Source organism: Dermacentor silvarum, chromosome 1 (genome assembly GCF_013339745.2).
Source record: "Dermacentor silvarum isolate Dsil-2018 chromosome 1, BIME_Dsil_1.4, whole genome shotgun sequence".
Taxonomy (NCBI): Eukaryota; Metazoa; Arthropoda; class Arachnida; order Ixodida; family Ixodidae; genus Dermacentor; species Dermacentor silvarum.
The window spans coordinates 205,017,516-205,031,020 of NC_051154.1; the positions used below are offsets into that span (position 1 = coordinate 205,017,516).

At 42.8% G+C, this 13,505-nt stretch overlaps 1 protein-coding gene across 1 annotated transcript; it reads right to left on the reverse strand.

The window, feature by feature from the left end:
• Positions 1-351: 351 nt before the first annotated feature.
• LOC119436678 (cytochrome P450 4c3-like) lies at positions 352-12,651 on the reverse strand. The gene is made up of 10 exons (XM_037703640.2): positions 12,598-12,651; positions 7,948-8,033; positions 5,687-5,877; positions 5,542-5,611; positions 5,098-5,224; positions 4,792-4,986; positions 4,042-4,215; positions 3,619-3,685; positions 3,320-3,499; positions 352-1,524 (listed from the first exon to the last, which is right to left on the reverse strand). Exons 1-10 carry the CDS (start codon positions 12,649-12,651, stop codon positions 1,361-1,363), a joined length of 1,308 nt encoding a protein of 435 aa, XP_037559568.2. The 3' UTR covers positions 352-1,360.
• Positions 12,652-13,505: the final 854 nt, after the last annotated feature.

Here is a 13,505-nt window from a genome sequence, read left to right on the forward strand (position 1 = left end):
TCAATTTGACCGAGAGCTAACACTAATGACTCACGTTGTGGTCCATGTAATTGTGACAAATGGTGCGCTATAAAATATCGCACAATGTTACCAGCACTAATGAATCTCACGTTCGTGCTGGCGGCAACTATACTACATTATTTTGCTAGAGAGAATACATACCGGCTTTTAACAGAGGAATGCAACCAGACATCTGGTAAACTTAATTGAGTAGAATTATCCCGTGCAGGTACCTCATTTGCCGTCGTTTTCGGTGAGCGAAATGATCTGACTATAGTAGAGAGATCCGTGAAGTCCCAATGACAGCAGTTGTATCTTGACAACTTCTGACTGCAGAAACATAGTTATTTCCTATCTTGAATATTACTAGCACAACAAAATGCACGAGCTTTATTTGCACAGTTGGTGTTTCATGCCCATCAAGGGATTCACGTACCAATTTATTAAAAATAGTTTTACATATCTACAATTCTGCATTAACAAGCGCGAGCAATGAGGACGCGTTGAACAGATTTGACGACATTTTGACAAGAGACAACTTTCGTAATCATTAAAAAAGACAGACAACCGCTTGGAACATGAATTGAGATAACCCCATGGATGGAAAGATCGTCTATCGTATTGGCTAGAACGGGCCCTGCTTGTCTCATTAAACGCGGATTTATATTTTTAATTCTTCATTAATAGTCGCGAAAAATGACCTTTGGCGCCCCATGCGGCAAAAACATGAACGTACTTAGGAGGTCTGCCACGTGACCTTCTACTAGAGTACGCTGTTCCTGGTCTTTTTATTATTATTGAAATGCAGTAACATTCTTTCTATTATAAGTTTTTTATAACTTACAATGTGCAGATAAGCCTTCGTTTGTAGTGAGTAGAAAAGTGGCGCTGCCTTCGCCTTCGTTTTCGATGACTTGGCTTGGCTCGTCTATCGACTGAATAATGACGTGGGGACCAGCCCGCCATGACGTAGTCGTGTACTTCGGAAAAAAACGCGGTACAAATATAAGAAAGGTCTGTAAAACAACGCCAACTTATTGTACCAATCTATTTACCTTTAAAAGTGATTGGAAAGGTGACAATATATGTGGTTAACCACATTTGCACTCCCTCAAGTGAAAGCAGGACGATGGGCGTCTTTCACAATTTGCGAAGCGGGCTATCGGCATCGCTATCACTTCTCAGCGTTGCTGGAGGAGGGACTCTTATTTTTTAGAGGCTGCTCAGATCGAAAAATTCTGCTTACAAAGTATCCACACACTTTTGGAAGTAACCGCGCTGCAGGTGTAAACACTACTGAGGGTGAGCTTTTCGTTGCGTCATAAAAAACTGGGTCCATAAATATCGGTTGTCAGTCCCTTTAAAGAAACCTTGGCGTAAAAGAAAGCCTCATTCCACCAGCTGCTCTCAACACAAGGTCACTGGAGAGCAGTAACTTGTCACGGTGATCCAATGACACCACGTTGAAGTTCCGTAAGATGGTGGCGAGAATAATCTTCAGCTCCATTGCTGCAAACCGCTGACCTGCATTTGAAGGTAGAAAGATGTCTCTAGAGCCTTCGGCGTGCCATCCGTTCGCCTTGTGAGCTGCAGACCACCGGTGGTTGAGGTAGTCGTATAAAGAAGCATAGCCTTTACAATATTCAGATTTTCCCGTAACCTTTATGACCTTAATATTTCAGTTTCTTCCATATGCAAGTAATAATGTTTTGCGAGAAAAATACTTAGGCTAGTGCTCTACGAAGAGAGAGTAAGAGAGGATCTGTGAATACTTTGTGCATAGAGTAATCGCACAGGATCGGGAAAAGAATGACATCCATTGGTTGCAAAGTTTCCTAAATGTTGTGTAAATATGCCGAGGATTTTGAGCACGCGCTTTCATTAATTTTAGACCACACGGGAAGAAGCAAAGGTGTGTGTGTGTGTGTGGGGGGGGGGGGGGGGGTGAGCATTACCGGCGTAGGTAGAACAAGCGACAAAAACTTAACAATGATATTGACCATTTCAAGATTGGTACCGCATATTCGCAAAATGCCTATGGCGTACCAGCCGAAGCAGCTGAGTGGCTACGACGTTAATTGCGCTACTGAGCACTGCTAAGCCGCGGCGGCCGCATTCCAGCGAGGCGGAATGCGAAATAGCTCGTGTACCACATATTGGTTGTACAATAAAAAGCACATTGGTCAAAACTAATCCGGAGTCTCCCACTACGCGATGCCTATAAGGTCGTGGTTTTCAGATGTGAAACCTTAGAATAAAAAGAATACCTATGGTTATAATAGGGCCACTGTGTATATAATTAGGCCTCCAACTCTGACAAAAGAAAACTTAGCGGCGGCTTCACGTGTGCCTAGCGTGCTTTTGGTTCATACTTGCAATCATTACCCACAGACAACACGCCGCTGCGTATGCTAAACACGACACAGGTGTAAAAACGCAAACAAGTTGCCGCAACGCGCAGTTCGACCTAGCAATGCGATAGTGGTATCTCGCAGGCTTGCTGACGGATACGTCAGGCGGTTTATTTCACTCGTTCGAGCTGTGCGCTATGCATGGAAGACGCGGAAGACTGGCATGGTGCCCATACATAACACCTTGTATTTGTCATAGCACTCGTCTTCATGAACGGGCTGTATTCGTTAAGTGATTCACTAGAAGGAAACTTCTTTCACTTGAGCGATGATGCTTAAGCAGACAGTGAAGTTTTCAGCACCGAAAATTAATTATCTAAAAGAGGAATCGGGAGTGGCCCTTTATGTAAAATCCAATACTTATGACTTCACGTAGTTATATTCCAAGGAGGTGTGCTACACTAATGAACACGGTTCAATTTACCGTGATGCCACCACAGCTTGGTACCCTGTGTGAGAGGTATATAACGTGCACTTTGATCGGAGAAAGTACTAATTCTGGATCTCGAAGATACATAACGTATTGGAGGTACAACAGGCCACCGACACATTACCACATAACAAGTGAACGAACCAAAGAAATGCTAGTACATGTAAACCCGTACAAAATGTTTCTGGTTCCATCATAACACTGAGCCCTCTACTCTACTTGCCATATTCTGACTACAGGACCCCACAGGACCTGATCCAACTGCGTCTCGAGTTTTTTTTTTTTTCTCTTTCAGTTAAACATTCGAGTAAGTCATAGGTCCTAGCATTTGCCAATAATTGTCCATTGAAAGCTTAGGAGCATCGCCAGTTGCTACATGCTGCGTTTTCTTTCTTTTTTGCGTATTTCTTGTTATATTCTAGAAGTTTAGTGGAAGATACTGGAAATAAACTTTTTTTTGTCATCGAACAGCAATTACCAATGCAGTTTCTTGAGCCAGCCGAGAACGGGATGAAAGCGTGTGAATGACGGTTGCTGATATTCTCCGGCAGGAAGCGACTGGGGTCAAACCGCTCTGGGTCTGGGAAAACTTCTGGATCTCGATGAAGCGCGTAAATAAAAACGTCGATCGTTGTGCCTTTTGGAATTATATGGTCTCCTGAAATAGAAGGCACGCAAGTTGTGAGATGACATCCAACAGCATGCTTATTTTTCCCTTAAAGTGGAAGCTACTCGTAGGCTCATTCCACATTTTAAATTTGCCTTTTCGGTCATTACCTAGCTTGAAGTCTTCCAGGCTTTCTCGGCCAATAATTGGTACCGATGGGTAGAGTCGCTGACATTCCTAAACGAAAAAAAAAATTCAACTGTAAAACTTCTCTCGCCACCACATTTGAGTAAAGTACGAGTGCACACTGATACGGCAGAGAATGAATTACTGCAGACCGCTGGCAAAAATTCTCACATCATAGGATATATTCCCTTATCAAGGGCATATTACATAAAACAATACGACTAGTGCTGTATCATCTTCGAGAGAAAGCTCTAAAGCTGTATGTCAACACTGACATGATAATGCAGGAAAGTAGCGCCAACGCTGTCGATGCCCTTTTTCGATAGCAATAACGTTTTGCATAATTATTCTGTCAGTGATTGATAACAACATTTAGTGATATCGGAGAACAAAGTTATTTTTCGGACCTTCATGACGCAGTCCAAATACTTGAGCTCCTTGATGTGCTCAGTGGTGACGTCTTTTTCGGTGTCGTTGCCCAGAACAGAATCCAATTCCTTGTGAATGTTTCTCTGGTGGTCCTGATGCAGTCCAATCATATAGAGTGACCAGCATATTGCCACAGCCGTTGTATCGTGACCCTTAAAGAGTTATAGGGAAAAAAAGAAATTTGAGATGGTTGGGTCTTAGTTTCGCTCAAAGAAATGTCCACAAGCATGTTTTAACAATCCTTACCATCGCTTGCTGAAATAAGAATTACCTGCAAGCTTAAAAAGGATTATAGCAAGAAATATATACAGCTTCATTTTCAATACAAGCATTAGACACAGGCTGTTAAAAAATGTGCTTTATTTTGCTATTCGGAAAACAATACTTTAACTACTGAGCAAATATTATCAACAATGTTTACTTATTCTCTCTCCCAAGGTAAGAATGGGTTGACTGCACACGACTAGTCGCTACAAGTCACCCTAGTAAATATACGAAATTTGTATGCCAGAAACTTGGTATCAGAGACAGAGAACGCTTTCGGCTATGAACTTGTCCTTGCTCCTTCAGGCGAGTGTTATCCTGTGTTGCTGTCGTTCTCCCCGGTTATTTCAAGTATGCATCCAATGCAACTAGCCCAATTTTATAACTTACCGCATTCCTGAATATTATTCGGTGCCTTATCACTTGCGTCCCTGCCCCTTTTTGCGCCGAGTAGTAGTAGTTACCTCGAACATGAACGTGTCCACTTCTTCTCTGATGTCATCATCGCTAATTGAGCCATCGTTTTCGATACTGTAGCGCAGAAGAATATCTAAGAACGTAAGCAGACGCTTTCTGTTGTAGACCCCTTCGTGCTCCTCTTCTACCACAGTGTCTTCTTCATAGTTTTTCATGAGCTCTTTCCGACGTTCCCTGATGACCTGAAATAAATATAAGAGCAATGCAGTACCAAATCGAAGCGCTTATGAACATTTGATACGAGGACCAACGTATAGCGTTTGTTGCCATGGCAAATAAATTGTGTTTCTTACCCCTGCTGTGAAGTTGTGAACGATTTCTGTGTTTTTCTGGTATGCTTTTCCGTAGGAGGTTCGGAAATAAATGGCATCTACGAGTAACCACGGTGACTGCACCCGAAAAGTAATCTGACTGGACAAACTGTAGAAATGAAAAGGAAGTCATTCACAGGAACATTAAGGTTGCAGGTACACGAACACGTTTCAGAAAAGTAAAATAAGAGCTAGGAATGACTTTTTTTTTCTTTTTTTATTGAGGCTGCTGGGTGGGAGAGTCTCAATGTGGCATCTTGGTATAAGCAGATAACTTACATTACCGATCGTATTTTGATACGTACAGATCATTACGTTATCCCCCATAAAATGATCTCTGAAGTGTTCACCAGTCTTCATTTTCATTGGTTCGAGAATATCGCCGCCATTTCGGTTGAAGAGAATTAATAATGTTGATATACTTACTAATGAACCGCTTGAATGTAAGAATGACAGAAGTTCTCTTTTTCTTCTGGAATCACCCCCATGATGGTCTCTAAATATTGATAAAAAAATTTAATGGCAGTATTGGCCTTTGTGTTGAACCTATGAACAAACACGACGCACGTACCCAACAGGATGTTCAGCGTGCACTCAGCCACCAGTGGCACAATGTTTATCCAAGGTTCTCCGCAGCGTCGTCGCAGCTTCTCCACAGTATTTCGAGCACGCGCATTCATTGGCTGAACGAATGATTCGAGAATACGGAAGTGAAACGAGGGTGTCAACAAGCGCCTCCTCGTCTTCCATTTTGTACCAGCGCTGAAAAAAAAAATGGTTTGCGCTAATGAAGCCTTGGTTATTGCGTATCGAACACGCATTACTCCCTATTGAAAAAAATAAAAACTCTCTAGTGAGAACTTTCATAAGTATAGTATAACTCTTTTTTCGAAATAAAATTTTAACAGCAGTGAAACCTTTAGCGGTTGATCTTGTTTTGTGCTTCACACTTAGGCATATTTTGCGTGATGTTAACACAGCCGAGACTACGTTTTCGCACACCCGTCATGTATCATTGTTTTTATAAATTGATGTAGATTTAAATGCCAAACACTACCTACCTTATAAAGTCAGGGTGGACTTTGCGACCAATAAAGGTGTGTTCTATTCTCAGTATACCGCGTTCTTTATTGACCAGCTTATATTACAATGACAGGACTGCTATAGGAAGGAGTGGCCTTCGGAAGAATTCCAACTTACGTGAAATAATTGCTTCCGAAAGATCTGCTCACTCTCATTCGCCCTGTTTAATCTTACTTAAAGAAGAACCCTCTACATTTTCCTGACTCCGTTTCACGCTCACCTCTGACAGGTGAGTCGCAATCAACTTCTCGTTATCACTTTAGAATGCTGCACATCCAATTACGATACCGCTTGGTAGCTACAGGAATGACTGAGTCATGGGACTGAACGCTTAAAAGAAACACAGAAGGGCTACGAGAGCCGCCGCTGTACGGCTGTTCGGGTTAATTTCGGGTAATTTCGTTAAGTTTCTTTATGGTGCGCCTGAAGTTCGATACCCATCTTTTTACTGCGCTCTATACGCAGTTAGGATATCACTGTAAAATTACGACTACTTCTACCATCACAGTCGAAGCCATCCGAAACCAAAACAACGAAAAAATGTTCATGAATTCACATGGGATCGAACCAAAAAGCCCAGGTCTCTAGTGTTTACTACTACTACCACTACTACTACTGCTGCTACTACTACTACTACCACCACCACACAATTTGACTGCTCTTTCGGGGAAAAAAATTGCATTACAGGTTTAATATCCGTGTTTACAAAATGGTTTGAACAGTTCACATAACGACAGCATCTGAAAGCACAAAATCACAAACACAAACAAACCACAATCCCCTACGTCGTCGTCTCCCATTTTGGAAACAGAAAAAATTGCGTCGTAGCTTCACTCCGCTCAAAACATGTTTTTATTGGATCACATCAAAGGTAGCATTGGTAGCATAGAAATACGAAATTTCTTTATTTATTTACATTATACCTTCTGCCATTCGTCGACAGACGACGGTGCGCTCTGGCGCCATCTCGTAGCGGTCGTCGTAAGTCTTCCGCGGCCCGACGCTTTTCTTCTCACGATGCGCTCCGCGTTCGCTTTCATCTTTCGCTGTGCTCGTTCGCTCGGCTACGCTGCGCTCTAAAATATACCGCGGCTGTAACAGACCCTCGTGCGCGTTCCGTTGTCGAGGTGTACATCTTTGGAGGAGCTGCCCCCATATGTCTGCCGGGACGGAGAACTGCAAATTTCACCATGTCACGGATAACACGAGCCGTCACATAGAATGAATATGTTCGCTTGTAGGTGCAAAACTGACTACAGTTACTGAGCAGAGCACAGTGCCGTTCAAGTGGAAACCATTATTGAGCATTCATGATGCAAACATTCCTTCATTTGTATGTCTGGCGTTGCTAGGTCATGTGAAAGGAAGCATTGCAGTGGAGCTGCTCAGTGCAGACAATGACTCACTCTGCTGAGAGAATTTTTTAGCATTCGGCGCTGACAATAATGCAGTAGCCGCAGCTGTTAATCGAACCCATGACTTCTCGCCCAGCCGCAGTACACCATAACGCCGCGGCTGGTTGGAGCAACACGTTTCACCACGGTTATGGGGGCACAACAAAAAACATCACGTCTGCATGAGGAAACACCAAAGCCAACTTGTTTTATCTTTAAAACCATATGTGCTTGAAACATGGCTGATGTATATCTAAACATAATATGTACGACAATTTGGCTCAATCTCACTGTGTCCTGACAATTCACAGGAAACACAGCTTAAACGCCTTTTGCATCGTAGATGTCACTTCACCTTGTTAGAAGTCCAGTGCCTAGCCACGAATGAAGGACTTCGTAATCAATAGCCTTTTCGATTGTGCTTTGACCATTGAGCACTGTCTGGAAAATATAGACATAGCAGAATAAATACCAGGTAAAAGGCATTCATTGTTCAAAGTTCAAAGTTGCATTCATTCAAAGGCATTCAAAGGCATTCATTCATTCATTCATTCATTCATTCATTCATTCATTCAATGCATTCATTCAAAGGCATTCATTCAAAAGCATTCAAAGTTGCATTCATTATTATTCATTTCTCTGTGGATACTTTGGAACAACTTTGAGTTTTAGGAACGTTCTGTTAGGCAGAGAACAGTGTTGGTCTCTTCTGATCGTGATAGAGGCAGATAAGTTTTCGAGTTAATTTGATGTTTGCTTTCAGGAAAACGTGACAGCTGAACGCTCGAGAAAGGATAGCATCAGTGGTTTTTTTCGCAGAGATATGTAGATAGTTCGCGTGAGTTTCCGATAAACTAAGTCTTTTTTTTTCGGACTTCGTGAGTTCTGAAAATAACGCTGTATCAGGTTAGATACTGGTTATTCTGCAGTCTACTTCAGCTGATTTTAGAAATCGCCATTTGGTTGTTCCCGCACGTACGTAGAGAGTGCCGCGCCTTGGAAACGGGCTGCGCGGATCGCTTTTAATAATGGTATACTCTACAGATTTCTTTTCTCGTCGACGTATTATGTGAGAGTATGTCTAAGGCTATGGGTGTCTCGCACGTGTATTTAGAAGACCGCAGCATCTGAGTTTCATTTAGTGCGTGGAAGTACTTACAAATAAGCGCGAATCTTCTTGTAGTCTTGAACGCGTAATTTGCGCAAGTTTTTTTTTTTTGTTTCTTCAATGCGTGAGTCGCACGCAAGAGTTTTGATCGCAGAGTGAGAGCGAGTCTGATAGTACATCCATGAAGTCAACGAGGCTCTCAGTGGCACTACTGCGTGCTACTACGAACAGAAAGCTCATGGCGTTTGTGCCGCATATGATATTTCAATGACCATTTATTTAGGGTAATGTTCTGTTCGATTTTTTATATAGTATAGTAATCTGAAGGTCGTAAGTCCAAATTCTCCTCCAGTGAACTACATTTTCAGGCATGGAGTGACCCCTGACACCGACAAAAAAATATCGCCGAGAGCTAGTGGGGCTATACTAGTCAAGGTACTTGCAACCAAATTAGGAAGGCCCACTAAGCTTAAAAAAGTCACTCCCTCACCAGAACAGAAATTGGCCTCCCGGGTGCAGTATTCGGTCGCTACCTCCCTAATAATGACTCCTACAATTTACCCATGGCCCTCAGTCCCCAGCGGTTGCGGAGCACCTGACCAAGGCGTTGGTCAGACCTGCGACGCGGCAGAGGGAATCTCTGGGTCCGGGCAGGCGGCCAATGGAAACTGAACCTGGCAACGTTCACCACGCGGATTCTATCGAGTGAGGCTAGCTTAGCAGGGCTGTTTGAAGAATTATCAGGTATTGCCAGGGATATTATTGGCCTTAGTGAGGTGAGAAGAACTGGTGAGGCATATACATTGCTGACTAGCGGCCACGTCCTCTGCTACAGAGGTCTTCCTAATAGGAGAGAATTCGGAGTAGGATTTCTAGTTTATAAGGACATAGCGGGCGACATTGATGAATTTTACAGCATTAATGAGAGTGAGCAGTCGTCGTAATTAAGCTGAATGGGAGGTATAGAATGAAGGTTGTACAAGCCTACGCCCCAACCTCCAGTCACGATGATGAAGATATAGAACAGTTTCATGAAGATGTTGAATTAGCAATGAGAAAGGTGCAAACTCAGTTTACTTTAGTCATGGGTGATTTCAATGCAAACGTGGGGAAAAAGCAGGCTAGCGAACAAGCAATTGGCAACTACGGCATCGATTCTAGGAATGCAAGAGGAGAGATGTTGGTAGAATTCGCGGAAAGGAATACGCTCCGAATAATGAATACCTTCTTCAGGAAGCGCAGCAACAGGAAGTGGACCTGGAAAAGCCCTAATGAGAAAACAAGGAATGAAATAGATTTCATTCTCTCTGCCGATCCCAGCATAGTGCAGGATGTAAAAGTGTTAGGTAGGGTAAAGTGCAGTGACCATAGGCTAGTGAGGTCTAGGATTTCTCGCAATTTGAAGAGAGAAAGAATAAAGTTAGTCATGAACAAACAGCCCAACTTAGACGCAGTAAGAGTAAAAACAGACCAATTGAGGCTGGTGCTCGCAAACAAATATACAGCTTTAGAACAGGAAGATAAAGACAACATAGAGGTAATGAACGAAACCGTAACTAGGATGATCTCACAAGCAGCAATTGAAGTGGGAGGTAAGGCACCAAGGCAACCAGTAAAGCTCTCCCATGTAACAAAGGACCTAATAAAGAAACGGCAAAACAATAAAGTGTCAAACTCGAGAGATCACATAGAATTCGCTGAACGGTCGAAACTGATCAACAAGAAGAAAGTAAGGGATATCCGAAATTATAACGCGGAAAAGATTGAGGAAGCACTAAAATATGGACGCAGCATAAAATCAGTGAGAAGATAAATAGGCATAGGATAAAGCAAAATGTATGCACTGAAAGATAAGCAGGGTAATATCATCAGCCATTTCGATCACATAGTAAAAGCAGCGGAAGAATTCTATACTGAGCTCTACAGTACCCAGAGCAGCCAAGCTACTTTCATTCGAAGTAGTGATGAACAGGATACAGAGGCCCCTTCTATAACTAGCGAGGAAGTTAGAAGGGCCTTGAAAGACATGACCATGGGGAAAAGCTGCTGGAGAAGATGGAATAACAGTAGATTTAATCAAAGATGGAGGAGATATCATACTTGAAAAGCTTGCGGCCATTTATACGCAATGCCTCACGACTTCTAGTGTACCAGAAAGCTGGAAGAACGGCAAGATTAAACTCATCCATAAGAAGGGAGACGTTAAAGAATGGAAGAATTATACACCCATGAGCTTGCTTTCAGTATTGTATAAAACATTCACCAAGATAACTTCCAATATAATCAGGGCAACACTTGACTTCAGTCAACCAAGAGAACAGGCTGGCTTCAGGAAGGGATATTCTACAATATATCATATCCATGTCATCAATCAGATAATCGAGGAATCTGCAGAGTACAATAAACGTCTCTATATGGCCTTCATAGATTATGAAAAGGCATTTTGGTTCAGTAGAGATACCAGTAGTCATAGAGGCATTGCGTAATCAAGGAGTACAGCAGGCATACGTGAATATCTTAGCAAACATCTACAAGGTTTCCACAGCTACCTTGGTTCTCCACAAGAAAAGTAGAAAGTTACCTATCAAGAAAGAGGTCAGGCAAGGAGACACAATCTCTCCAATGCTACTCACTGCATGCTTAGAAGAAGCATTCAAACTATTAGACTGGGAAGGCTTAGGAGTGAGGATCAACGGCGAATATCTCAGCAACCTTCGGTTTGCAGATGACATTGTCCTATTCAGCCACAATGGGGATGAATTACAACAGATGATTGAGGACCTTAAATGAGAAAGCGTAAGAGTGGGGTTGAAGATTAATATGCAGAAGACAAAGATAATGTTCAATAGCCTTGCAAGGGAACAAAAATTCAGGATCGCCAGTCAGCCTCTAGAGTCTGTAAAAAAGTACGTTTATCTAGGTCAATTACTCACAGGGGACTCTGATCATGACAAAGAAATTTATAGAAGAATAAAATTGGGCTGGAGTGCATACGGCAGGCATTACCAAATCCTGACTGGGATATTACCAGTGTCGTTGAAAAGAAAAGTGTACAGTTATTACATTATACCGGTGCTAACATATGGGGCAGAAACTTGGAGGTTAAGAAAGAAGCTCGAGAACAAGTTAAGGAGCGTACAAAGAGCGATGGAACGCAATATGTGAGGCCTAACGTTAAGAGACAGGAAGAGAGCGGTGTGGATCAGAGAACAAACGGAGATAGTCGATATTCTAGTTGACATTAAGCGGAATAAGTGGAGTTGGGCAGGCCATGTAATGCGTAGGATGGATATCCGGTGGACCATTAGGGTTAAAGAATGGATACCAAGAGAAAGGAAGCGCTGTCGTGGACGGCAGAAAACTAGGTGGAGTAATGAAGTTAGGAAATTTGCAGGGCGCAAGTTGGAATCAGCTAGCGCAAGACAGGGGTAATTGGAGATCGCAGGGAGAGGCCTTCATCCTGCAGTGGACATAAATATAGGCTGATGTTGATGATGATGATGAAAAGGCAACAATGATCCCCGATTACTAAATTAAAGAGACATTAAAGGCAAATATTAACTCAAGCTGAAGTGGTAGATTAGTGCCGGAGAGTCTCTAAGGCGTCTACATTATCGCGAACCGAGCATTAGTAATCGAGAAATTATGGTAAATGTAGGACACGATTAGAGACTCTCTCGGGACATTCAAGTAGTTGCCTGATGACGAAGGCACGCCTCATTCAAATTCTGTCACTAGTACTCAACCACTCGTTATATAAACATCATTGTATTACATTATAAGACGAAAGAAAACGCGACTGGTCCAGTTCTATTCCATTTTTAGAATGAAGACCTCATTGACATTATTACCCTTGACAGCGACGCGGGTGGTCAAAAGGTTTCGTTTTCGCTCGACTCTGCGCAGCTGCAGCGGCTTTTGGACTGCTCTGTCTTGGCTCTGTTTCTCCATGGCCGCGCGTTTGCTTGTTGTGCAAAAAAAAAAAAAAAAAAAAAAAAAACGTACCTCCGTCAGTCGGGCACCGTTTTACTCACCGGCAACAGTACAGGGTGGTGATTGCGTATGCAACGTCACCACTCCCCAGTTCGGTGGCGGGAGATCTGAATTGCGATAAAGGTATTCGGACCCTTCAGATGGCAATTTTGTCGTAAACTAAGTAATTTCTTGTGACGAAACAAGCGCTGCGAGGTTTCTGGAGTGATAATTAAACAGTTCACGTCGGCTTAGTATTAGCCTTTAGTGTCCCTTTAAGCTGCAAATAGCACGTGCGCAATATAAGTAGAACGCGATACGTCCCTCACTGTAATCGCTCGCTAGGTAATGACGGCACTCAGACCCTGCCTCAATGTAATGCTGATAGCTGGAAGCCTCCTTTCACTTGCATTCGCCATGAAGATAACACGGTAAGCCAAGGTCACACGCCCACAAATAAAAAAAGCATTATTGCAACGCGCATTTGCAACTTGGCAGCCGTGCCAGAATGCACTTCAAAACCTGCGCTTTCCTTTTGCCGTCTTAACAATCTTTGGAATCTAAGCGTCTAAAATTGGGAAGATGGTCTAAAACACACCAAAGCGAAGATAACTAGTCAAAATCAGTTTTCCGACAATAATGTCTATCAATACTCATTCCAATGATTACGCTGACGTAAACAGATACGCCTAAATCGTTCCGTTCTTCGCATTATTACTACCATAAAAAAATAAACAAAAGATAGAGCGAGAAAGGATGCAAAGAAAGGCCGGGAGGTTAACCAGTGGTAGTTCCGGTTGGCTGCCCGGCACGGGGGGAAGCAGTAGGGGGAT

Bases quoted from the DNA above. Each gene is read 5' to 3' on its own strand.
- LOC119436678 (XM_037703640.2), bottom strand. From the start codon at position 12,651: ATGGAGAAACAGAGCCAAGACAGAGCAGTCCAAAAGCCGCTGCAGCTG. The intron at 5,612-5,686 runs GTACGTGCGTCG...ATCAATATTTAG, and splicing joins CACGCTGAACATCCTGTTGG to AGACCATCATGGGGGTGATT. The intron at 4,216-4,791 runs GTAACTACTACT...TAACTCTTTAAG, and splicing joins TGGACACGTTCATGTTCGAG to GGTCACGATACAACGGCTGT.